Source organism: Phyllostomus discolor, chromosome 4 (assembly GCF_004126475.2).
Source record: "Phyllostomus discolor isolate MPI-MPIP mPhyDis1 chromosome 4, mPhyDis1.pri.v3, whole genome shotgun sequence".
NCBI lineage: Eukaryota > Metazoa > Chordata > Mammalia > Chiroptera > Phyllostomidae > Phyllostomus > Phyllostomus discolor.
The window spans coordinates 416,734-440,493 of NC_040906.2; the positions used below are offsets into that span (position 1 = coordinate 416,734).

The following is a 23,760-nucleotide window of genomic DNA, read 5'->3' on the forward strand; positions in this document are numbered from 1 at the left end:
GCCGTGCCCGCTTGTGCAGGAAGGAACATTTGCTTCGGCCGGTCGGGCTGGGTGGCCCCCACGTGGGGCGGAGTGGGTTGAGACGGGGAGCGGGAGGGGAAGGCTGCCTCCCTGCTCTCTGGGACGGCCCCCAGCCCCTGGGGCCCCTGTGGCCCCCGCCGTCCGAGTGAGCTCGGGAGCCTCTCCTGTCGGCCTGGGCCCTGCCCGCCCTTGCCCTCTGGCGTCTGCTGGGACCTCCTCCCTGCTGCGGTGGCATCCGGGCCCCTCCCCCCGCCCCCCCCCCCGAGGGTGGGTGTTGAATTCTCGCGGCAGGTGCAGCCCCTCTTGCGCCGCTCGGGGCCCCGCTGTGTGGCCGTCGGTCACGCTCCTGAGGCGGCTGCCGGGCCCTGGCCACCCCGGGTACTGCTGCGAGAGCCCTGGGTGGGCGGGGTGGGGGGGTCGTGAGGGTCTGCTCCCCTGTTGACTGTCTCCACGCCACGTGTGTCCACAGTTACAACCCATCCCTTGGCCTTAACTTTGGAATTTGGAGATTATATGCAAACGTGTGTATAGGCTCATGAATATGGATGACACTGGAATTTTATAAATTCTAAAATAAAACCCAAAACCGGATGCCGTGTGCTGGTGTTGTCGTATCATGCCACCTGTGTGTTCTTGGCCCCGTGGGACCAGGGGTAGCGGCGGCACACGCCCAAGGGGTCACGGACACAGGGGCGTAGTTCTGGTCTTTGCCGTGGGCCCTGCAGCTGGCACGTGGCTCTCATCCTGTGCCGACAGCCCGCCCTGCAGCACCACGTGGGAGCCAAGCGGAGGCCGCGGCTGGGCGGCCGCCCGTCCCTGGGGTCCTGGCCAGGCCTCGCCTGCTGTGGAGCAGTGCCCTGTCTTCCCCGACGGTCCCCGTCAGCCAACCTCTGCGTTCCCCAGGACCGGCCCAGCCCCTGCCCCCAGGCCTGTGCTGGGCTGCTGTTGGGAGGCGCCCCAGCGGGTACCCGCCCGTCACATGGGGCACCAGGGCAGCAGTGTCTTCACCGCGGGTGTCCCTTGGCAGCCAGGACGGCCCTCGAGCAGCAGCCCCCCCAAAGCTCCCGGTCAGACCCTCTGCTCAGCAGCGGAGGCCGAGGCGGGGCTGCTCCAGGTGGGGGCAGGTATGTGCAGGAGGCTCCTGCCAGGCCCTGGGGCCTGGTGATCAGCTGTGTCTCGTTGACCTGCTGACTACAGTGGTCTGCCCACTTCGTGAAAGGCTGAGGTATGACGTGAGCATTTTGGGGGTTTTTTGTTTCAAGAAATTTACTTTAAAATTGCCAAGTCTGAGACTGCAGCAGAAGCAATAACAACTGGAAGAAAGTCCTGGTGGGTGTTGGCGCAGGGCCCCTAGGGCCTCACTGGTGGGTGGTCCTGCTGCTCGGAGGGTGGTCCCTTCGCTCAAAGGCGGTGAGTGGTGTTGGAAAGCCGAGCCCATGGTCCCCCGCCCCACCACCACCACCAGGCCTCACTGGAGAGGCGCTGCCCCAGGCCAGAGCGGTGGGGCTGCATCCACGGCACTCGGGCCAGCAAGCTGCTCAGGGAGCTGTTGGCGGGGCCTGTCGTGAGGAAGTCGGACGGTGGGGCCTGCGTGTGCCCTGCGCGGTCAGTGTCCCCGGAGCCGCACTCCCGAGTGGTCTGTGACTCGGAGGCACAGGTGCGTGGAGAAACCCGCACGGCGGGGGCAGGCGGTGCATGGCGGCCCCCGACTCTGGAGACGGTTGTGTGGAAACGGGAAAGTCCCAGGTTTCCCGGTGGGGGAGTAAGTCTCCGAGCCTCCCCAGCCTCGGGCGCAGCCTGCGCAGGAGCCAAGGCCCAGAGCATCTTCCTCCCCGCCCGACTGGCAGGAAGGGGAGATGGAAGCTCAGAGGCTGTTGGTGGCGGCTGGGAGGGAAGGGGGCGCCGGGGCCAAGAAAGGAGAAAACAGTTGATCAGGAGTCCTGGGGGGGGGGGGGGGGGGACTGACTCCCAGCTGTGACTTGGAGCAGGGGGTGGGAGGGGCAGGGGCCGAGGGGGGACCAGAGGGTTGCTGGGGCCTCAGGGCTGTGGGAGGCCTTGGCCTTCCAGGTAGGTCTGGCCCCCGGCCCCTGAGCTGCCAACACGCCCCCTGGGGGAAGGGTCTGGGGAGGCCGGGCTGGCTCCTGGCCGCCTAGGCTGCGGGCCCAGGCTCTCCTCGGAGGCTGGGGGCCGGCCGTCCTTCGCTCCGTTTGTCCCAGCGAGAGCCTGTGTCCAGGAAGGTGGCCGAGAAGAGAGTGGTTAGACCCTGCACCTGGGCCTGGGCGGCAGCAGACCCCCGCTGGGGCGGGCGCCCGCGGGAGGGTGAAGGGCAAGGCCTGCGGGCAGCACTCACCGTGTTCTCGGCCAGCGCCTGCTTGGCCAGGTAGTACTCCCGCTTCACCTTGATCTGCACGGACTCCGGCACGTCGGGCACCAGCAGGTCGAGGACCCGGCCCACGGAGAACACCACGTGCTGGGGGGTGGGGGCAGGGCTGGGAGAGGGCGCCCCTCCACAGGCCCAGGCCAGGGCAGCTGCTCCCCAGGGGTGGGCGGAACTGGAGGGCAGCGGTGTGCCGGCCACAGAGACCACCCGCAGCTTCTGTGGCCCCGTGGGGCTCCCCCGGGACACGGCCCCGAGCCCGGGGCACCGCCATGCCGCCCAGGGCTGGGCCGGGCAAGGATGGGCCCCCTCCCCAGGCGGACACGTGAGATGCAGAGAACTGGTTCGCCCGAGGCGAGGGCGGCTCGCGCCAGGGCTCTGCTGCTTTGGTCACACCGACCCCTGGGCCACGCGGTGAGACGAGGCGAAGCCGGGTGGGGGGCACCCTGGGGAGGCTGAGAGACAGCAGGGGGAGCCCGTGGAGGGCTTGGGGGGAGCCCGGCTACCTCAAACACAATGACGAAGGCCAGGCGGATGGCCAGAAGGTTCCAGTAGGTGCGGGAATACTGCCCATCGTCTTCCCTGAACGCCCGGTACCTGCGGGGGCAGGCGGGACTCGGGGTCGGGAGCCGGGCCGTGACTCCTCGGCGCCGCCCCGAAGGGGGAAATACTCCCCGGCAGCACTGTCCCACAGGGCTTTCGGCTTTCGCCTCTGCGGGCCGCAGCGGGGAGCAGCGGGGAGCAGCGGGAGCGGGCGTGCCCACTTCCCTCGCGAGGCTGAAGGAGCCCCCGGAGGGCACCTGCTCGTCACCCCGGTGTGAGTGTGTCCCAGGAGCCTGGCTCCCACCGCGAGGGGCGCCTGCGTGCCCCAGGCAGTCCACTCTGCTCGCAGGCCGCTGCCCGGCACTCCCGACCGCCCGGGGCGCTCAGCTCTGCCGGGGTTCCAGACGGAGGGTCCCCTCGCCACCCTCTGACACCCCCCCCCCCCAGCCCCCGCTCCTGCTCCTGCTGTGGGCTGACAAACTGAGAGGTGGTGGCACTCCACGGAAAGCACCTCCAGGGCTAGTTTGCAGGAGAAGAAAAACCACCTCGAAAGGTGAAAATGCAGCCCAGTCACCTGACCTGCGAGTGGCTGACCGGATGCACGGAAAGGGGGGGCTGGGAGGGGAGCGACGGAGCCGGCGGGAAGGAAGGCAGCGAGAGCGCCCGGGCCAGTGAGAAGTGGAGGGTCTCCACGGGAGGGAAGAGGGGGGGACGAGGGGGCGGCTCCACTTAGGGGACACAATGGAGATGATGCTTCTCGACGGGAAACTTCTAAGTCAACCCGCCAGGACGACACCTGACACCTGGCGGTGACACAGGTCGAGGAGAACGAGGAGGCCGTGTTAGACGCCGTGTCCGTGCGCGTGCAGCGGAAAAGCCAGGTCAGCCCCGAGAGTTTCCCGAGGCCCGAGGGGGAAGGGCTCCTAACCTGGAATGGTACACACGCTGCTGGGAGGACAGAGAGAGATTTTAAGACATGAGAGTTCACGAACCACACAGCATTCCGGAAAGCGCTATAGGAGGAGACACTTCCACAAGAAAAAACGAATTCAGAGGGAACAGAGTGAATAGCTCACCACTTACTGCAGCCACTTCAATTAGCACACCAAACGGATGTGATCAGCACACGACGGAAACTGTTTCTGTGTGTGTCACAGTAAAGGTAAAACTGTGGAGCAGTAAGAGAGGAGGCCAGTGGGTGCTGCGGTGGGGGTGCAGCATGGGAAGACCCCCGTCCTGCACAAGGAGAGGAGGAGCCAGGAAGGAATTCCTCTAGGCTGTGTCAGAAAGATGTACAGTTACGATTGTACGCTAAAAATATAGGGTAGCCCCTAAAATAATAAAAATATAGAGGATTAGTTCCAAGTGAGACTAAAGAGAAAAAAAATACAGAACACCCACCCATCTCCCAGAAGTCAGGAGAAGAGAATAAAAAGGGCAAGAATGAACGGCCCTGGCTGGCGTAGCTCACTGGATGGAGCGCGGGCTGCGAACCGAAGTGTCGCAGGTTCGATTCCCAGTCAGGGCACATGCCTGGGTTGCAGGCCATGGCCCCCAGCAACCGCACATGGATGTTTCTCTCTCTCTCTCTCCCTCACTTCTCTCTCTAAAAATAAATAAATAAAACCCTTTAAAAAAACCCATCTCTTCCTTCTACAAAAATAGCCCCTCACTCAACAGCAAGGGCTCGCTCTCTAAGAAAAAAAAAAGAAAGAAAGAAAAAAGAATGAATGGAGAAAGTATCAGGTATCCACGAAAAAGGGAGCACAACTGTGAACTTACATGCCACTCAGAACCTCAAAACACACAAAGCAAAACCTGACAGAACCACCTGGAAACACCAATGACCCTACATTCCCGGGAGGACTTTAACTCACCTCTGTCAGAATCCGATAGAGTAAGCAGGGAAAAAGAAAAAAGGGGTGGGGCAGGAAAACCCGAACAATAAAATTAAGAGGCCTTACCTAATAGTATATCTAGAACCTTGCTCCAAAATTAACAGTGAAAAAAAATATTTCCAAGTTCACCTGAAACATGTAAAATCCTTTGGGACCAGATCATGAAGCCTCAGCAATGTGATTTCCGTGTCAACCATTCAGGTTCTCTGCCCTCCAAGCAATTAAATCAGAATCAATAGCCTTTTTTTTAAGTAGCAAAAAAGTATTTGCATGGCTGCCCTGCCCTGTGGTGTGGCCCAGTGGATTGGGCACCAGCCCGCAAACCAAAGGGTCGCTGGTTTGATTCCCAGTCAGGGCACATGCCTGGGCTGCGGGCCAGGTCCCCAGTAGGGGCCACAGGAGAGGCAACCACACATTGATGCTTCTCTCCCTCTCTTTCTCCCTCCCTTCCCCTGGAAGCAGAGGCTCAGACTCGAGGGGGGAGGGGGCAGGGGGCAGGAGGAAGGACGGGTCCACCCCACGGGGAACACAGTCCACGACCCTGATTGGTAACTGAAGGGACTCAACTCATCCTGGTGTGAGACTCCAGATCAGTATGTGGGGCACCTGAAACGGACACAATATCATGTGTCCAGTATAATTCAATGAAAAAAAGCTGTGTGTCTGGGAACTTCCTCTCCCAAACAACGGATAAACAAGAAATACCGAAGGAGAGCAGATTATCAGCACTCAAGGAATGAGACTTTTGCCCTGGCTGGTGTGGCACAGTGGACTGAGCCCCAGCCTGCGAACCAGAGTCATCCCGGGTTCAGTTCCCAGTCCGGGCACAGCCTGGGTTGCGGGCCAGGTCCCCAGTAGGGGGCGCGTGAGAGGCAACCACGCATTGATGTTTCTCTCCCTGTCTCTCTCCCCCTCTGTCTACAAATAAATAATCTTTAAAAAAAAATGAGACTTTTAAGGGGTATATTCAAGAAAATTTATAGACTCGAATTAGTTTGTTAAAACCCAGGGAAGAATGAAAACGAGTAAGTTGAAGTTTCAATTCCGGAGAATCGATTTTTTTTTTTAAAGAAATGGGAAGATACAAATTGTGTCCGGAAAGCAAATGCGGCCGGAAGTACAAACAGGTGAGCTGAAGAAAATCGTGAAGAATATTATGAATAAAGGTGTGTTACTACATTTTAAAGCTTAGGCAAGTGTTCTGCGGGGGAAAAAAAAATTACCAAAATCGGCTGGAGACGAACCAGCAAAAAGGGACTCACCGCGCGGTCTCCCACTGGGCGGGCCCTGTGCCCAGATGTCCAGAAGTCCCGCCCGGCCCGCGGACGGGGCGGGTGGGCGCTCGCAGCCCCGCGCCGCGGCCCAGAGCCCGGTGCCCCGACCCCGCGCGGCCCGCCCCTCCCCCGGCAGCCTCACCTGCACGTGCGGTTGTGCTCCGCAGCGAAGGCGGGCGGGGCGCGCGCCAGCGTGAAGTTGACGAAGCCGCGCAGGTCGGCGGCGCGGGTCCAGCGGTAGTAGGTGCGCGGCAGGAAGTCGGACGGGAAGGCCAGCAGCAAGGCCTGGGCGCGGGATCCGCGTGAGCGGGAGCCCCCTCTCACCGCCCCCCACCCCCGTAGAGCCCCGCCCCGCCCCCGCGGAGCCCCGTCCTGCGCTCACGTTGCTGATGACCGCCAGGTGCGTGATGCCCGCCAGGATCGGGAACCAGATGCCCACGTCCTGCGCGCGCTCGGCCACCGGGCGCCGGCGTTCGCACACGAACTTGCGCGCGTCCAGGCGGATCTCCACCCAGTTGTTGAGCAGCGCGAAGAGCGGGGCCAGCGGGCAGGCGGCCACGAAGATGGTGACGAAGCCGAACTGCAGCACTGAGGGCGCGGGGTCACCGCCCGCCGTGTCGCCACCCACAAGCCTGGGAGCCCTCAGTCCGTTCCCGTCCCCTAGGGAGGCCCGGGACCCGGCCACGCCTGCTCCTGCTCTGGCTCTCCCCGCAGACTCCGCCCCCGAAGTGCCTCCTGACCGTGGCTCCCGGAACGGGGCCCCTGGGGGCTCCGTGATTCCTAAGCTGAGCCTGGGGCCCCGCTGCCCATCTTGCTCACATAGGATGAAAGGCCTGTGAGCCATCCGCCCCCCACCCCTCCCTGTTATCCAGGCACCCGCGCCACTCCTGACACCCCTTTCGCCTTGGCTGCTGGGGAGCCCAGAGTGATGGCCTGTGGCTCAGGCTCAACGCTGTGGGGAGCACAGTGAAGAGGGTGGGCCTCCAGAAAGCCGAAAGAATCGACTCCCAGATGGGACTTCAGCGGTCAGGGCGCCTGAGGCCCTTCGCATCCCAGATGCAGCCTTCCCCGGAGGGGTCGTCGTCCCCACCCCCAGGGCCTGGCCTCCTGCGCACCCCGCTTCTCTCCGAGCTCCAGACAGGGCTCCGGCAGGTGCATTACGGGGGGTGGGGGGGGGGGGCGGGGGCGCTGAAGCCACTCCGAGAGAGCCCGTCAAGGCTCCAGGTCCTCCTCCCAGCCCCGTACCCAGGGCGCTGCCCCTTCCCATCTTGGCCACTCCTCCTTGGGCGCTCCCCGCTGTGACTCTGAGCAGGCCCGGCTCCCCAGGAACGCTCTGTCTCCACCCACGCCTCCTTCCGAAGGAGATGTCGGCGGAAGGGGGCCGAGGCCGGAGGCCCGCGGGGCGCCTACCCATTTCGAGGTATTCGTCAAACAGGCCTTCGAAGGGCAGCAGCTCGTAGTCGGCCTCCCAGGGCGCCGGCCCCGCGGCCACCGAAGCCGCCACCTTCCTCCGCTTGGAGCGCAGCCGGAGCTTCTGCCACCAGCCCTTCAGCTTCCTGGGGGCGGAAGCACCCGGGACGTTGGCTCTTGCTCCTCACGCGGAGCCCTGGCCGGTCTGCGGTTTGGGGGCCGCAGGGGAGGGTCTGGGCCCCAGGGTGGGCGCAGCAGAGCGAGGCCTTGCAGACAGAGCCTGGGGAGCATCTGTGGCCTTCCTCCTCCCGGGGGACAGCCCCGCCCCCAGCCCCCCTGCAGCACCCCCAGCCCCCCTGCAGCACCCCCAGCCCCCTGCAGCCCCCCCAGCCCCCCTGCAGCACCCCAGCACAGGCACCAGGGCTCAGGGAAGCTTTAGGGGGATGGGCTCCTCCTGGGAAATGCAGAGAGGAGCCGAGAGCTACCACGTCCACGTGGAAGGGAGCAGATGGGGGGGGGGCAGCCACTGTGCAGTGGGGGCATGTGTGTGCGTTGTTTTGTCACATGTGGGGCATGTGCGTGTCACTGTGTCCGGTGAGACACGTGTATTAGAGGGCATATGTGTGGGGCATGTGTGTTTCAGTGTCATGTGGGGCATGCACGTTGCAAGTGTGTGTGCATATGCATTGCTGTATCATGTGTGGAGCACGTGTGCATTGTGCTGTGTCACATGTGTGCGGCTTTGCCATCACTCATCTGGCCCCTGGCTCCCACCAGGCGGCAACTACACCCCGGACTCATGGTCTCCTCGGATTCAGCTGCACAGCCCCAACTGCACCCAGAGAGGGACAGGGGTCAGCCAGGGTCCCACAGCCACGGCTCGTGGGGCCAAGGGGGTTCCGTGGCGCCGTGGGGAGAGCAGGTGTGCTGGGGAAGGTGTCCAGGTTGGGTCCAGCCTAAGCAGCTGCTGCAAGGGCTCTGGCCTGGGAGGGGCCCAGTTGTCCAGAGGGGTGCTCCCCTTCCCAGTGCTGCCTTGGCTGGGCTGCTGCCAGGCGCCTGGGCCACGGGGGACACAGGAAGAATGGGCCGCTGCCCCACGGACACTGGCCGGACACAAGGGGACTCGACGTGCCAACCCAGCCACCAGGGGGTGTGGGAGTCGTGGGGCCCACGGGGTGACGGTGAGCAGCGCCCTCCGCCCCCACAGTGAGGCCGTCAGGTCCAGGAGGCTGGCCCTGAGGGGCCCCAGGGTCCCTGGACCGGCCCCGGGGTGGGGGCGTCGGGGCACTCACGGGATGAGAATCTCCTGCACGTTGTTGATGATCTGCTTGCCCACCATGATGACCAGCAGCTCCTGTGCCAGCTCCACGAGGCAGCCCCCAGGCGCGCACTGCCCAGCCAGGCCCAGTGAGCGCGGGCAGTGGCCTCGTGCCCCCAGCCTCCTGGAGCCCTGGGAGGGGCCCGGCCCTCCCCCGCCCCAGCCTCCCCGAGGCCCACCTGGCAGACAGTGCCACCGCTGCACAGCCCCCCATTTCCCTTTGGGGACCCGCGTGGGTGGGGTCCCGTGGGGCCAACGGTGCTGGCCTGCGGCCCAGGAGGACCCACCCTGCGGCCTCAGCAGGCCCAGCTGGGGGAGGTGCACCAGGGATTTAGGGGGAACTCCCAGGGCAGCGCACCCTGCACAGCGGCCCCAGCTGGAGGGCGTCAGCCTGTGCTGCTGGGGTGTCGGGCCCCCTGGGGTGGGGAGCAAGGCAGCCTTGTTCAGACCCCTGCACCCAGCCCACAGGAGCCCACAGCACCGGACCAGCCTGCACACAGGAGCAAGGGAACCCTGTTTTTCGCATCAGTCAGGGGTTGGGGTCTTCCCTCTGACGACTGAAAGCCCCTGAGCTGGGGTCCCAACTGCCCGTTCCCTCCCCGAGACACCCCTTCCTGCCGTGTGAAAATAACGAGGCTCCTCAGGGGTGACACCTCCCAGGCCGGGGTCAGGGCCCAAGAGGAGGACAGGCCCTCTGGGTGGAGAGGAGAGGGTCTCCTAGGCGTGGCCCCAGCAGGAGCTGTGGGGGGGCGGCCCCAAGACCGGACCCTGCCCAGAGGCCCCCAGGCACTGTTCCTGCCCACCCAGCCCCACCCCCAGCCAGTGGCAGCCAGGTGATCTCGAGCTGCTGCCCAGAGTGTGCCTGCGGGGTGGGGCCTGGGGCCACCGGTGGCCCTGACAGTGCCAGGCCCCAGCCTGCGTGTCTGCAGCGCAGCCCTGGGCGGTGACAGCGGCTGACAGTGTCAGCCACTCGGACCCAGACTGCGCTTTGTGGGGGTCTGGGTAGGGTGGGGGTCCCGGGGAATCCCTGCAAATCAAGACTCTGAGGGGCACTCACCTCCTCATTGCGGACCCCAAACAAGGTGTGGTAGTTGCCTGGGTACCCCACAAACCTTGAAGAAGTGAAGGCCCCGAGGCCGAGAGTGAGCGGGTGCCCCCCCCCGAGTGCCTGGCTGTCCCCCGGCCTGCTCTGTGCCTTGCTGCACCCACACGGGGCCTGCAGGGACCCCTGAGGTGGACCCGGGCCGGCTCTGCTCCGAGGCCTGAGCCCAGGACCGCCGCTGTCCCCCCAGGCCTCCTGGGCCGCCGCCCCCACGCCACCCTCCCTGAGCATCTCCGGCAGCAGCTCGCTCCTGGGTGCCCAGGGGCCCGGGGCGGGGGCGGGCGGGGCGGGGCGGCGCTGACCTGCCCTTGAAGAAGGCGATGTAGACCGGCGAGGAGTAGAAGTTGACGAACTGGAAGACGAACACCTTGAGGGTGAAGGCGTCCTCGAACCTGGTCTGGGTCCGGTGCATCTCTGGGCGGAGAAGCCACCCCGTGAGGCCGGCCCCCGACCCAGGGACCCGGCAGGAACGCGGTCAGGGCCTCGAGTTCTCGTGAACCACGCTGACGCTAAGCAAGGACAGGTGAGGCACAGGGACCGGAGTGGCAGGCCGCGGGCCGGGTGACGAGGCTGAGACGGAGGTGTGGGCATAGCGGGAGGATCGGAGGGCACGCCCGAGGCCGGAGACGGGGCGCACACGCCCCGCTGCTGCAGGGACACGCGGGGGGCTCCCCACCCCAGTGCACGGGGCCCTGGCCCCACTCCTAGACCAGGGGTGGAACACAGGGGCTGGTTCACCGGCGTCTGTCCCTGGGAAACGGGGCGGGGATGGGGGGAGGTGTAGAGAAAGTGGGGGAGGGGCAGCTGGGGTGGGGAGCGGGGAGGAAGCTTCCCCTGCCGCGGCCCCCAGCCGCCTCCCAGACCCTGAGGAAGCAGGGCTCCCGGCTGGGCTGGGCGGAGCCGCCCCAGAGCTCCCCTGCGAGGGGTCCTGTGCCAAGAGAGGGGTGCCCTGCTCACGGCTGGGGGTGGGTCACGTGCCCCTCTGTGCCTGACTCCCACACGAGGCCCTTGTTGATCTGCCCCGGGCGGCAGGGCTGGGGCGGCTCCGGGGCGGCGCTGGGGTGCTGGCGCAGGGCGGCCTTGGCCACTCACCCCACCTCGTCAGCACGCCGGCCAGGGCCACGTAGGCCTTGGAGAGCAGGAGGATGAGCACCAGGTTCACCACGGAGCCCGTGAGGCTGGCGATGCGCGGAGCCTGGGACAGAGGGCGGTCAGAGCCGGTGCCGCCGGGCGTGGGCCGGGGCCTCCCCCGCCCACCGGGAGCTGCGGCTGCCGCTCACCCAGGCCACCAGGAGGGCGCGGTCCGACCTGGACACCAGCATGGCCGCAACGGTGCGGTACAGGATGACGGACACCAGGCACATGACCACCACGGCCACCTACGGGGACCCCGGCGTGAGCCCTGCGCCACAGGCCACAGCCCCACCTGTGGACCTGGCTGTGCTCTGCACCTCTTCCGGTGGGTTGTGGGGGGACGGTGGGGGGGGTGCTGGGGAGCCGGGGTGGCAGGGGGCCACTTAGAATCACAGGGTGGATGATGTCTGGGTGTCCAGGGGCCACTGGCGTTGCTCTTGACCCAAGTGCTGAGAACCAGCCAGCCAGCTGGCACTTGGGGATGCCTGGCCTCTTAGAAGGGGGTGGGGGTCGTGCTAGGAAGCCCTTCTGGTTGGAGGACCCCCATGCCGGGCCGCGCATACTTGAGGATGCCCGAGGCCCACATCTGTGGGGAAATGCCCCTGCCCACACCCCTCAGCCTGGCCCTGAGCGCGGCCCCCCCTCCTTGGAGCCCAGGCCCACAGGGGCTTTCCTGAGACAGCAAGCCTCTTGTGGGTCCCAGGGTCAGGGGCGCAACAGGGGCCCCAGGCAGCTCAGGAGGGAGGGGCCCGGTGGGGCGGGGCTGGGGCGCGGCCGGGGCGGGGCGCTCACCATCATCAGCACCAGCACGGACCCCGCCAGCACACGGCGCACGCGGCTCCTCCTGGGGAAGTAGGGCTCCTCCACGCCCGTGACCGGGTTCAGGGCTGTCGTGGGAGCCCGGGCGGCAAACTGGGGCCGCGGCCTCTCCTGGAGGGGAGCGGGCACTCAGCGGGGGCCACGCGGCGGCGGGCGGAGGGCAGTGGCCGCGGGCCGGGGGCCCACCCACCTCAATGTCCTCGTAGTCGGAGCAGCCCCAGCGGTAGGCCAGCGTGGCGCTCTTCCGCTTCCAGTACTCCAGGAGCAGCACGGCCCACAGCGCCATGAACACGCTGAAGAAGACGGTGCCGCCGTGGTCGAAGAGCCGGCCGGCCTGCGGGCGGGCGGGCGCGGGGTCACCCTCGCTGCGCCCCCTCTGGGTCTCAGCCCCGCGCCTGCCTGACGTTGCATGGTGGGCGCGGGCCACTCCTGTGCGGGCTCGTGGGGGAGGGAGGTCGCCCCGAGGTGGCCACGCCTGAGTCTCTCCCGTGACGACTCAGGTGGTTTGGGTGCGATTCTGGAGCAGCTGGTATTTAGATTTTTGGACCTGGAGCCCACGCTGTGACGTGTTCAGAAGGTTGGGGGTTCTGGGCTGGGGCGAGTGTATTTTGTGCGTAGGAGGGACGTGAAGTTTTGGGGTCCAGAGGACGGACCGCAGTGGACGGGATGGTGGCCGCCACCCGGAACCTCAGGACGGAAGCTCGTCTGGGACACGGGCCTCTGTGTGGGGTTGGGGTGACTCTCTTCCGGGGAGCGCCCTGCCTCGGGGGCCCTGCGCCCCGTGATGTAAGAGAGGGGGGCAGGCAGATGCACGGAGGGGAAGGCCGTGTGGACGCGGAGGCGGACACTGGGGTGGGGTAGGGGTAGCCGCCAGAGGCAGGGGCGCAGCACGGACAGACCCCGGGGGAAGCCGCTCTGCCAACACCTGGGTGCCGGGCTCCAGCCCCCAGCACCGTGAGAAAACCGTTTCCGCTGTTCCCGCCCCCTGTAGCGTGTTGGGGCCCCCCCCCCCCCCCCAGAAATCGGCGCAGAAGGGGGCCCAGGAGCGTGTCCGGCCTGTGCACCCAACTTCGCCAAGGGCTCCGGGCCGTGCGGAGGGCACACGGGCGCAGCTGCTGTTCCCCGTGGGAAAGCCAGACTCTCACAGCTGCGGGGCCCTCGGGGCCCCGGGCTCCCAGGGGGCTTCCAGCGGTGTCTGCCCCGGGGGCCCCCGGTGGACCTTGGCCGGGGATGCGCGGCAGCAGCAGTGACCGTGATGCTGGCCCACGTCCGCCCAGGTGGGCGCCGGTCACAGCCCCGGGGCAGGCGGCGGCCACCCCACGGGGCCTGGTCCCAGGCGGGGCGGGACCAGAACCCTGGACCCGCCCCCACCCGCCCCTACCTGGACCAGGGCGCAGGCGCTGGACAGCGTCCAGAAGGGGCAGTCGGGGCAGAGCGGGCACATCTCGAAGGCGTCTGCGCTGCCACACAGCTCCTGCCTTCGGGGGGAAGGGGGGCCGGGGCCCACCGGGCTCAGTGCCGTCCACTTCCTCCCCGGCCCCACCCCCCCGCCGCACGTGGTGACAAAATCTGAGATAAGTTTTTGACATTTCAGCTCCATAACAAAGTAAAACTCAAGCCTCGTCACTTGATTATCAAAACGAAAGTGGGTCCTGCTCCGAGAAACGAGGGTGAGTGAGGCAGCCGGGGCCCTCCTGTCCGATGGTCAGTCTTGGGAGTGCCCTCCCCTGTCCCCCTTCCAGCCCGTCCACGGGGCCCTCTGGGACGCTCCTGGGGCCAGGGGCAGGCTCAGTGCTCACCTCCCTCCCTGGCTCTGCAGGCGGGTCCCCCGCTCCTCCCCGCCCCGCCCCGCCCCCCGGTGCGGGAGCTGAGGGCAGAGGGCACTCACGTGGGCGTGTCCGAGAACGCCAGGAAGCAGCCCACCAGGAACACCAGGGTGCCCACGGCAGCCGCAGGCAGGAGCCAGCCCGTGTAGAACCCTGCAGAGGGGACCGGGGGGGGGGGGGGGGCCCCAGGAGTCAGCCATGTTCACGGTTTCCCCCGGGGGCGTGAGGAGGGCCCAGCCGCCTGTGGACAGGGCTGTGTGGGCTGAGGAGGGGCTGCCCTCGGCCGATGAGCAGACTGTTCCCCCGACGACCGAGCCCGGACCCCGGGGGGTGGGGGGCCGGCGGCGGCACTTACCGAGCCAGGCGAAGTAGAGAGCCACCTTCTCCCCGAAGTACCTGCGCACGTGGTCCAGGGGCTGGTACTTGTGCCACGACTGCCAGCGGGCCCAGTGCCAGAACAGGACCTGCCGCTGGTTGAGGCCCGGGGCCCTCGCGCCCTCCGGGGGCATCGCAAAGGGGCCCTGGGGACAGACAAGAGGCAGGTGTAGGGGGCTCCCTCTGCCTACCGGGGCCTGCTCCAGGCGTGGGCTTCAGCCGGGCGGCCCCCCACCCTCCAGCGTCTGGGCTCAGGGCGGCTGCGTGAGGGGGACGGAGTAGCGTGGGGCCCGGGGGTCTGGGGGGGACCGCTGGCAGGGGACACAGAGCCGGGTGCCTCAGCCTCCCGGGGACCCTGGGGCCCGACTCCAGGGGGAGCCTCGGCCACGGCCCACGGTGGACTGGCACCTCTGGGTGGGCTTCTGCAGCCCAGTGCTATGCTGTCCCCCCAACGGCCGCGCCAGCAAGGCCAACTGTGGGAGCACTGTGGATCCGGGGTTCTAGCCAGAGGCGGGGAGAGGGTGCCCCGCAGCCGAGGTGGAGCCGGCCACCACCCCGCACGGCCTCGGGTGCCCCGATGCCCATCTTGCATCCCCAAGGCCCAGCAGGCGGTGCACAGGTCTCGAGGGCATCGACTGCCTCCGGACCCCACGGGGGACACCCTTTCAGGGCGATGCTGAGTCCCCCTCCACTGCCTCAGTTTGCCCAGGTTTGTGGGGGCACAGGGGGCTTCCCCGTCTTCCCCAGGAGGGAAGTGGCCTGTGAAGACGGAGCCGTGTGGCGGGAGGGCGGTGCCCAGCCACGTCGCAAGTGTCTGCTGACCCCCAGCAGGTGGCCTGTGGGGCCACAGCCACCCCACGTGCCCTGAGGGTGGGCAGCAGGACCCCCTCGTCCAGGAACGCACCCCACACCCGGGCCCGAGACCCCTGCCCTCGCCCCAGCAGCCCCCGGGCCTCACCTGGTGCAGCGGAAAGGCTGCCCTGAAGACCCCCTGGGACAGCAGCTGTTCGATCCCCAACAGACCCTTCTTCTCGTGGCCATACAGGGTCTTGGCCAGGATCTCGAACAGCTGGGGTGGTGGAGGAGGGCGCGGGTCACCGGTCCTGTGATGGTGGGGTGGGGCATCCCAGCCCTCCGCCTCAGGCTGAGCCCGCAGCCAGCCAGCCCCCCGCAGCCCTCGGGTGACAGACAAAGAGGATGCTGCCTCATGTCCCCGCCTCCACCCTGGCTCACACACCCCAGGCCCCTGAGGCGTAGCGGTCATGCTCCCAGTGCAGTCACGAGACCTCAGCCGGGTCACAGGCCCATTGGAGTCGAGCCAGGATTTGAACCCTGGCCCCGGCCGTGCACAGCCAGCTCTGGCCCCTGCTCTGGGCAGCGTCGGCCTCTAGCTGGACGCCTGCATCGGGAGGGGGCTCTCAGGGGCTCTGGGGCTGCCAGACTCCTGGGACCTGGGTCAGGGCACGGGGAGGGCGGTGGGGACCCCCACTCACAATCTGGTGCCTGTGGGTGCAGGTGAAGAAGGTGTCCTGGTTGTCGCTCCCGAGGAACCTGTGGGCATGTGGACCGTGCAGGAGAGCCCAGGAGGTGGGGACCGCATGCCGCCCCACCCCCGCCCCCACCCCGCCCACCGGGGAGCGGCCACTGCCCCCTTTCCCTGGCACACGACCAAGTCGTCTCTTTGCCTTTGGCTTTCTGGGGGCAGGCGGTCACAGAAGGTGATCCGGGCCTCATCGGTGGCCCCCACCCCCTGAGAGCAGCTGGCAGAGGGTGGGTGGGGCAGTGTGGGAGCCCCAGGCCCACCAGGGGGCACCACGCGGGGGCTCTCCAGCCTGCCCTGGACGTGGGGCTGAGTGGGAGGGGCCATGTGCCAGTGACTGAGGTTTGGGGGACACTGGTCCTCCCTCAGTGCCACTGCCTGACCAGACGGCTGTGGCTGAGCGTGGAAACCACCTGCCCACCTGCCCACCTGCCCGCCATGGGAGAGCCCGGGAGGGAGGAGGTTTGGGAGAGCGAGCGGTCGTGCCGGCTTCTGCGGCCCCGGCCCCGGGCCTCACCTGGACAGCTTGCTCACTTTGAACTGGCAGGAGTAATACTCGGGGGGCAGGTCGGGCACGTCCTGCAGCAGAATGTTGGGGACCCCCAGCCACTGCAGCAGGTCGGCCGACCAGTTGCGGGCCTGGTTCGGCAGCTCCTGGAGGGGATTGTGAGCCCTGAGCAGAGGGACGCCAGGCACCGGGGGGGCAGGGGGGTCTGCAGACACGGCCGCCGGGAAGGGCTCCACAAGGGACTGGGGAGTCCCTTCCGCGCTCAGGCCTGGGCACCAGGGCTGCACCGTGCATCCAGCTGAGGCCCAGAGGCCCCGTGGGGCAGGGAGGGACAGGCAGTAGCACATGTCCCTGTGTCCACCGAGGCCCTGATGGTCAACGGGAGCCAGAGCAGGTGACAAAGCAGCCCCCAGGCATGTCATCCTGATGCACCTGCTGTCCCTCCCCCTGTGCCCCCCTGCTGGGGCTGCCCCCCCCCCCCTCCTGCAGGAGCCCCCAGGGGCGGGAGGGCTCTGAAGCCAGAGGGCCCAGGTGGTCAGCCTCGGACAGTGCAGCCGACACATGGGACGCAGCCACGAGTGACCCTGGGTGGGGGCGCCTCCAGGCCCCCTCTGCGCCCCGTGCGCCCCAGTACCTGCAGGGGCAGCTTCAGGCACAGGTCTTCCGCGTAGTAGCAGAGCACGGCCCAGGGGGCGCTGAGGAGGACGTAGTGCACCGCGCCGTCCGCGTCCTGGAGGTGGCGCTGTGGGGACCGGGGCTCCGTGAGAGCCTGAGGGTGCACACGTGGCTCGAGAGTGTGTGTCCGAGCGCACTATGTGCACACACGCCCATTTGTGCATGTGCATGTGTGTGTGTGCACAGGGGTGTGGGGCTGTGTGTCCTCCGCACTTTCAGGAGAGGCAGATGTCCTGCCGCCGTGGTCACAGCGCCCAGCCTGCCTTCAGACCCGCGGGGCGAGCGCCGGCGTGCGTCTGGGACTGAGCCTCTGAGGCTGCACTCTGGGCACCCGCTCCTGTCTGGGTGTCAGCCTGTGGGTCACAGACGGGGGACCCTGGGCTGCCAGGGCCGCGTCCACACGGCCCCTGTGACGGCAAACCCTGGTGCGAACAACCCCGCCCCCGACTTGCGCCGGCTGTCGGTGCGGCTTCTGGTCCTCAGACCCCGGATGGCTGTCTGGCCCCGGGACAAGCCTCCGGGTGTCTAGGTGTGTCATGCACGTGAACGGAGGAGTGTGCCCACGTGTGTGTGGATATGTGGTTTGGGGTGGCATCGTTGTGTTCACGTGTGTGGGCACATGGCAGGCACTGCAATGCCCGAGGGCCTGTGATGGGGACCTCCGGCCCCGCGGCCCAGTGTCTCCGGCGCCCACACCTGTTTCTGGGCCGGGCCATCCCGGCCGCCCCCACTGCATTGCCACCGGCTGTCTGGGCTTCCCCGCACGCCAACACCCAGGCCCCGGGCTGGGCGGGCACAGATGCCCAGCGCAGGGGCGGGCCTCCGCGCCGAGGGTCCCCGGGCGGCTGTGCTGGGAGCCCGGAGCGGCCATTCGCACCGGAGACGGAGGCACTTCCGGAAAGCCCCCCCCCCCCGAAGGGTGAGCCCGCCCAGCGGGGGGCGAAGGTGTGGCGAACTCCTGTGGCCTCGCGGGTGAGCCACACCGTCCCCTAAGCTTTCTCCGCAAGGGGGGCTTTTCATCCCCACCCCCCGGGCCCACGAGTGCACCCGAACTCGGAGGGGGCGGGGCGTTAGCTCCCGACCCCCATCCACTGCGGGCGGATGTGCTTGCGGACACTTGGGCCCGCCCCGGGGGGGGGGGGGGGTGGCGTGGCACACGGGGGCCTGGGCGGGGCGGTGGGCGGGGGCGGGGGGCGGAGGCAGCGCTTCACTCCGACCAACAAGGGCACGAGGGTAGGAGGGAAGTGACAGGCCCCCCACTGGTTAAAGCCCACTAGGACCCCACGGTGACGACGGTGACGGCCAGCCGGGCTGGGGACTGAGGTCTCGCGCACATGGCCGACAGAGAGCGGAGTCCAGAACGCAGGCACGCCCGCGCATCGATGCGAACAAGGTAAAAAGCCCACGGAAAAAAAGAGCAAAGGATGCAAAAGGGCAGCTCGGGGCACTGGGGATATGAACAGTCATAAACATGCAAACACGCTCAGCCTATTGAGGGAGCCGAGAAAATGCAAATTAAAACCCGGGGGAGACGCCGCCTCACTCCAGGTGCGACACAGCCAGGTGCTGAGGACACAGGTGCGGCTGACAGGGGTGCTCGCCGGCCACCCCTGGGGAGCAGGTGGCCACACGCACACACCTGGCCAGCATCGCTACCCTCAGAAGTTCCTGCACCTGGGCACGGGACACACGTGTAAACCCGTCAGAATTTACGGAGGCCGGTTTTCGTACTATCCCCAAACTGGGAGCAAGCCAAACGTCTGCGCGTGCGCACGGCGGAGGAGCGCACGGAGGAGGGGCGCGCAGCGGCGGAGTCGCGGGCGCGCTGCTCCAGGCCCGGACGGTGGCCCCGCGGAAGCTGCACCAGCGGTGCGCACGGTCTCGCAAGCGTGAGGCCCGGAGGAGTCACACTGCGCACGACTCCGGTTTATCAAGTTCAGACACAAACCCAGCTGCATCGTTAGGCGACATGGAATTGGTGCCCATTTAAATGAGAGAGGAATCCAAGAATGTGAGTAACATAAAACTGAGAACTGATCCCCGGGGGGACTGGGGAGGGGGACGGACACCTGCCGGCTGAGCCTGTTCCTGGGGACAGCGGAAGGTGGTCGGGAAGCAGGGCAGACGATGCAGAAGACACATGGAGGGACCTGGGTGGGGGCAGGGACCAGTGGAGCCCCGCGCCCGGATCCCTGCCAGCTCCAAGCCCCACTGAGTGCCTGCACCGGGCTCCGCCCCCCTCGCCGCTACGCCCGGTACCACGCGCTCCCTGCAGTGGAAGTGAGACTGTTATAACGGACACTGGGCCTGTGGAGGGCGTTGTGGGTGTGACATCCTACAAGCACACGGGAGCTGTAATGACAATGTCACACCTGGACAGAAGCTCTAACGTCGGAGGTGGGAAAGGCGAGTGGAGAAGGTGGCTCTGAATCTGGGGGCAAATCTGAAGGGCTCTGGCCACCAGGAGCCAGCTAGGTGTGCACCCAGGGTCTCCGTTTGACCTGGGGCCGGGCATCCAGCACAGCCCTGGGCTTGACCTGCCCGGGGCCTCAGGGTGTCACGCCCTCAGACCTGTAGACACAGAGCCCAGGGCCCTGGCCACAGCCACCGGTGGGTGTACCTGGTCCACATGCAGCCCAGCCGCACGAAGGTTATCCAGGAAGGTCTCCCGCCAGGCCCTGTGTGTGTCTGTCTTGTCCCGGGTGGTGCCGTCCTGCTGCTGACCCGGCCGCGGGTCTTCCTCCCAAACCAGGACGAAGTCTGCTGAGAACCAACCGGGACAGAGGCAGAAAGGGCAGGCTAACTCGGGGGTGCCAGCCTCCCCGCCAGGACAGCCAGCCTCCTGGCGGGAAGTAGGAGCCCAGTGCTTGAACAACTGCCCACCTCTCCACACACAGGACAGGGTCAGGGTCAAAGGGACCAACACATTGTCCTCCCGGAACCAGAAGGACAGAGTGGGGAAGAAAGCATTCTTTGAAGAAAAATGGTGAAGAATCTCTAAAAAATATCTTATTTATTTTTAGACAGAGGGGAAAGGAGGGAGACAGGGAGAGAAACATCAACATGCCTCTTGTGCGCCCCCTGCTGGGGACCTGGCCTGCAACCCAGGCGTGTGCCCTGACTGGGAATTGAACCAACAGCCCTTTAGTTCTCAGGCCGGCACTCAGTCCACTGAGCCACACCAGCCAGGGCCAAATGGTGAAGAATTTTTAAATCTGATGAAAGAAATCAGTCTAAAGAATCAAAAGTCTCAGTGCGTCCCACCCGTGAGGAGGCTCCAGGCGGGAAGGGCACGGACAGCGTGGCTCTGCGGTGCACCCCAGGGAGAGAGGGGGAGCATCAGCACATCGTTCCTCGGGGAGCGGCGGGGGTTCGGACACCTGGTTTCTCAGTGAAACCAGGGGAGCCAGCAGACGATAGAAGGGCGTGTTGAAAGGGCTGGGGAGGACGCGGAGCCCTGGCGCTGTCACCGGGGAAGTAAAGGAAGACCTCTTCAAACCACCGGAGCGTGGGGTGAGGGCCCAGCACACCGGCTCCACCGGGGACACGGAGGAGGTGCTCTCGGGGGGGACAGCAGACGAGCAGGAAGAGCGGGCGTGTCGCAAAGGGCAGACACACGATTAGACGCGAAGGTAAAACGACCTATTTTTACAGGAGACGTGATCTTGCCTATGGAGGAGCCACAGGCTTTCAGTACAGAAACTGTCCGGACTAGTAACAGGTTCAGCAAGGTCACGAGGTACAAGGTCAACATACAGAAATCGATTGCGTTTCCACACACTAGCAACGAACAAGCCGAAAACGGAATGAAGAAAAATAATTCTGTATGCAACGGCACCGAAAAGGGAAGAAACATAACAGACAACGTGCAAGAGTTGACAACTGCCCAACGTCACTGACAGGACTGAGGACGAGTGAAATGAACACTCAGACGCCCTCACACACGTGAGCCCCGGAGGGCACCGGACGCGGTCAGCAGGAAAATCCGGTCGGCAGGTGTAATTCCCGTCAAAGCCCGGCTGACTGTTCTCTTCTGCGTGAACACACAAGTTTAAGGTTCCCGTGGAAACCCACGAGACCCAGAATATCGAACAGTGTAAGAAGAGAAGAACAAAGTTGCACGGCTCACGAGTTTGTTTCAAAACTCACTGCAAAGGTGGAGTGGCCAAGGCAGTGCGGTGCTGGCAGAGGGACATGCCGATCGATGAAGTACACTCGAGACTCTGAAAGTGAAGCCATACACTCAGTGGGAAAAATCAACAGGGATCTCAGCCAGAGGTGCCGGGCCAGGCAGACCGCCGTCGGGAGTGAGCGGGTTCGGACCCTCGTTCTCAGCACGCACAAGAACCGACTCAGAGAGGAGCTGGGCTCATGCACTAAAGATCAGGGAACTAACAGTAAGAACTAAAGTGATAAGGTCTGGCTCCGTGGGTGGAGAGCCGGCCTGCAAACCAAAGGGTCACCGGTTCAATTCCCAGTCAGGGCACATGCCTGGGTCGTGGGCCTGGTCCCCAGCAGGGGGCGCATGAGAGGCAACCACACATGGATGTTTCTCCCCCACTCTTTCTCCCTCCCTTCCCTTCTCTCTAAAAACAAATAAATGAAATTTTTTAGAAAGTTTAAAGGTAGGTTTACAATTGTTCATATGGAAACAGACACAATATAATCATTAATAAATAATAACACAAGAGTAAACTCTGTGTTGCATGGTCACAACTGTAGACCTTTCAGAAGAAAGATGAGACTCTCAGGGGGAAACGCAGGTGTGAAGGCCATGAACCGAAAGCGCGGCGACAGAGAGACCAGGCCGAGCTGCACCTCCTCCAAACTAGGGCCCCGTGGGCGTGGCGGGCACCGTGGGGGGTGGCACCCCTCTGCCCTCCAGAGCCCACTCCAGCGCCGGCTCCCCAGAGGGACCCCTTTCCTGCTGCCCCCCAGCTGGTGTCCTGCTCACCACGAGGCCCCCACTCCACTTCCCAGCACAGCAACGGGCACCAGAGCTGGTTCAGGAGACAGTGCCGGGTGGGGGCGGGGTGGCCTGGTCACTGAGGACGGTGGCCCAGACCCGTTGTTCTGCTGCCGCCACCTGCGGGTGCCCTGTCTGTGTCCTCACCCTCGGGACCACAGCTGGCAGATGCCGGGAGGGACTCACCGACCCGGGGCTTGGCAGGGCTCGCCGTCCCTTGGGCGGCCGCCTGGTCTCCGTCCGGCTGGAAGGGAAGCCCCTGACTGTGAGGACACGCCCCCACCCTGCCCTTGACCACCCGGTGACACGGAAGGCCCAGGGGGCGGTGTGGGGAGGGGCCTTCCAGGTCTATGCAGGGGCGAGGCAGCCCCCTCCCCTCCTGCCCCCAGTCGCTGAGTGGCTGGCCTGGGCTGTGGGCAAGGGCCAGGTCGGCCAGCAGCAAGGCCAGCGCCCAGGGCGCCCACCCCTGCTGGCCTCCAGAGGCGAGCGGGGAGCTGGGCTGCGAGTGGCCCCGTGGGTGGGCCAGCGGTGGTCACGTGCTCTGAGGTTGGGACTGGGCTCTGGGCGAGTGGGGCCGTGTGTCCCGTGGTTCCTGGGTCTGTCCCAAGAGTGGGGCTCAGAGACCCTCCCGTGCCTACCCCGCGCCCCGGGACTGCGACCTGGAGCCCAGGGCCGCATCGGAACGGCGGAGGGCGGAGGGCGGAGGGTTACCTGCGAGGTGCTGGCTGTGCTCCCGTAGGAGTCCCCCTTCTCTGTCCCCGGGGCCGTGTCTATCAAGACTGTGCTGTCGTCCTCTGGGGCTGGCCTCTGCAGCATCCTGCTCCTGCCCCCGCCAGGACCGGGGTGGCCCGGGAATATGGAGGGGGCGCCTGAGACCTGGCCCCCCACCGCCCAGCTGCAGACCCCCTGACAGGTGAGGACAGCGCCCCGGGCCGCGGGCAGGGCCAGGCCGGCCGAGCTGCCTGAGCCGGGTCACATGATGACCCCGACCTGGGCACGGGAGCCGCCTGTCTGTCCATCCATCTGCCTGTTGGAGGGGTGTCCACTCCCCCCAGCCCTGCACATGTGTCCCTCCTGCCGCCTGCAGGGGACAGGCAGTGCCCTCTAACAGAGGGATGGGCCTGGCCGAGGCGCTGGCCGGGCCCTATGGGCCCTGGGTCCTCGCCCCGGACTCCGGGTCCCTCTGTGGGGAGGGCCGCCTCCATGGTCCCAGCGAGGGGCTGGCAGAGGGGGGCAGAGGGAGAGAAGCCCTGTGGTGTGGAAGGGGGTGGGGTTCCAGCGGGAGCTGGCGGTGGCCCCCCGCAGATCCAGCGTGGCCCCGGGACACCCCACAGCGGTGGGGGGGAGGGTGTGTGGGTGGCAGAGCCGCGGAGGGCGGAGGGGACAGGCCCAGCGCACGTAGCCCAGACACAGTGAGGCCGCGGAGGCTCCCACACGTCCTGACCCCTGCCAGGTCCCAGGTGCCCCGGACCCAGGACTTGGGAGGGCTGGGAGACCCCGGAGCCAGGGTGGGGGTGGGCGTTTCTGCTGTGGTCAGCAGGTGGGCGGGGGCAGAAAGGACGGGACAGAGAACAGGGCCCAGCAGCGGCCTGCTCCGGGGTGCGATCCTTGGGCAGGCGGGGAAACGGGGTTCCCTCGGGTTGGGGTGCCCCACCCAAAGCCACACAGAGCAGCTGGCCTGGGGCAGACCCTGGGCCAGGTCCCGGGGCTCCAGGTCTCGGGGTCCCTGCCCCCGTGGAGCCCCAAGGGGGTGGGGTGCTCCCCAGCCTCCCTGGAGCCCGTCTGCCCACCTGGCACCCTGCACCCACGCGATGCGGACCGGTCCCCACCTGGCACGGGGGCTTCCGGAAGAGGCCTCGGGAGCCTGGTCTGAGCGGTGAGTCGGGGCCGTCCTGGCAGGAGCACTGGGGGTGCCCGGTGCCAGGAGCCCTGGGCGGGTGGGGACCGCCACTCGCATGCCCTGAACCGCACCCA

The 23,760-nt window shown here is 66.3% G+C and overlaps 2 protein-coding genes across 2 annotated transcripts in view; both read right to left on the reverse strand.

Moving 5' to 3' along the window:
• Nucleotides 1-2,025: 2,025 nt before the first annotated feature.
• ANO7 (anoctamin 7) lies at nucleotides 2,026-22,678 on the reverse strand. Its single transcript, XM_036022623.1, has 23 exons — nucleotides 22,498-22,678; nucleotides 21,973-22,030; nucleotides 19,441-19,580; nucleotides 16,780-16,887; nucleotides 16,155-16,291; nucleotides 15,591-15,648; nucleotides 15,056-15,166; nucleotides 14,078-14,243; nucleotides 13,785-13,875; nucleotides 13,278-13,374; nucleotides 12,087-12,230; nucleotides 11,870-12,007; nucleotides 11,224-11,322; nucleotides 11,036-11,138; nucleotides 10,246-10,357; nucleotides 9,899-9,953; nucleotides 8,816-8,913; nucleotides 7,524-7,669; nucleotides 6,496-6,701; nucleotides 6,256-6,398; nucleotides 2,905-2,995; nucleotides 2,372-2,491; nucleotides 2,026-2,244 (listed from the first exon to the last, which is right to left on the reverse strand). Exons 1-23 carry the CDS (start codon nucleotides 22,600-22,602, stop codon nucleotides 2,059-2,061), a joined length of 2,712 nt encoding a protein of 903 aa, XP_035878516.1. The 5' UTR covers nucleotides 22,603-22,678; the 3' UTR covers nucleotides 2,026-2,058.
• The window catches only part of PPP1R7 (protein phosphatase 1 regulatory subunit 7), a 30,726-nt gene continuing 19,651 nt past the window's right edge, over nucleotides 12,686-23,760 (reverse strand). Inside the window, exon 11 of the mRNA XM_036022624.1 lies at nucleotides 12,686-12,701. The gene's annotated coding sequence lies outside the window, so the exon portion shown is untranslated. The remainder of the gene's footprint in view (nucleotides 12,702-23,760) is intronic.

Bases quoted from the DNA above. Each gene is read 5' to 3' on its own strand.
- ANO7 (XM_036022623.1), bottom strand. From the start codon at position 22,602: ATGCTGCAGAGGCCAGCCCCAGAGGACGACAGCACAGTCTTGATAGAC. The intron at 12,231-13,277 runs GTAGGGGCGGGT...GCCCGCCCGCAG, and splicing joins GCGCCTGCGCCCTGGTCCAG to GCCGGCCGGCTCTTCGACCA. The intron at 6,399-6,495 runs GTGAGCGCAGGA...TCCCGCGCCCAG, and splicing joins ACCTGGCGGTCATCAGCAAC to GCCTTGCTGCTGGCCTTCCC.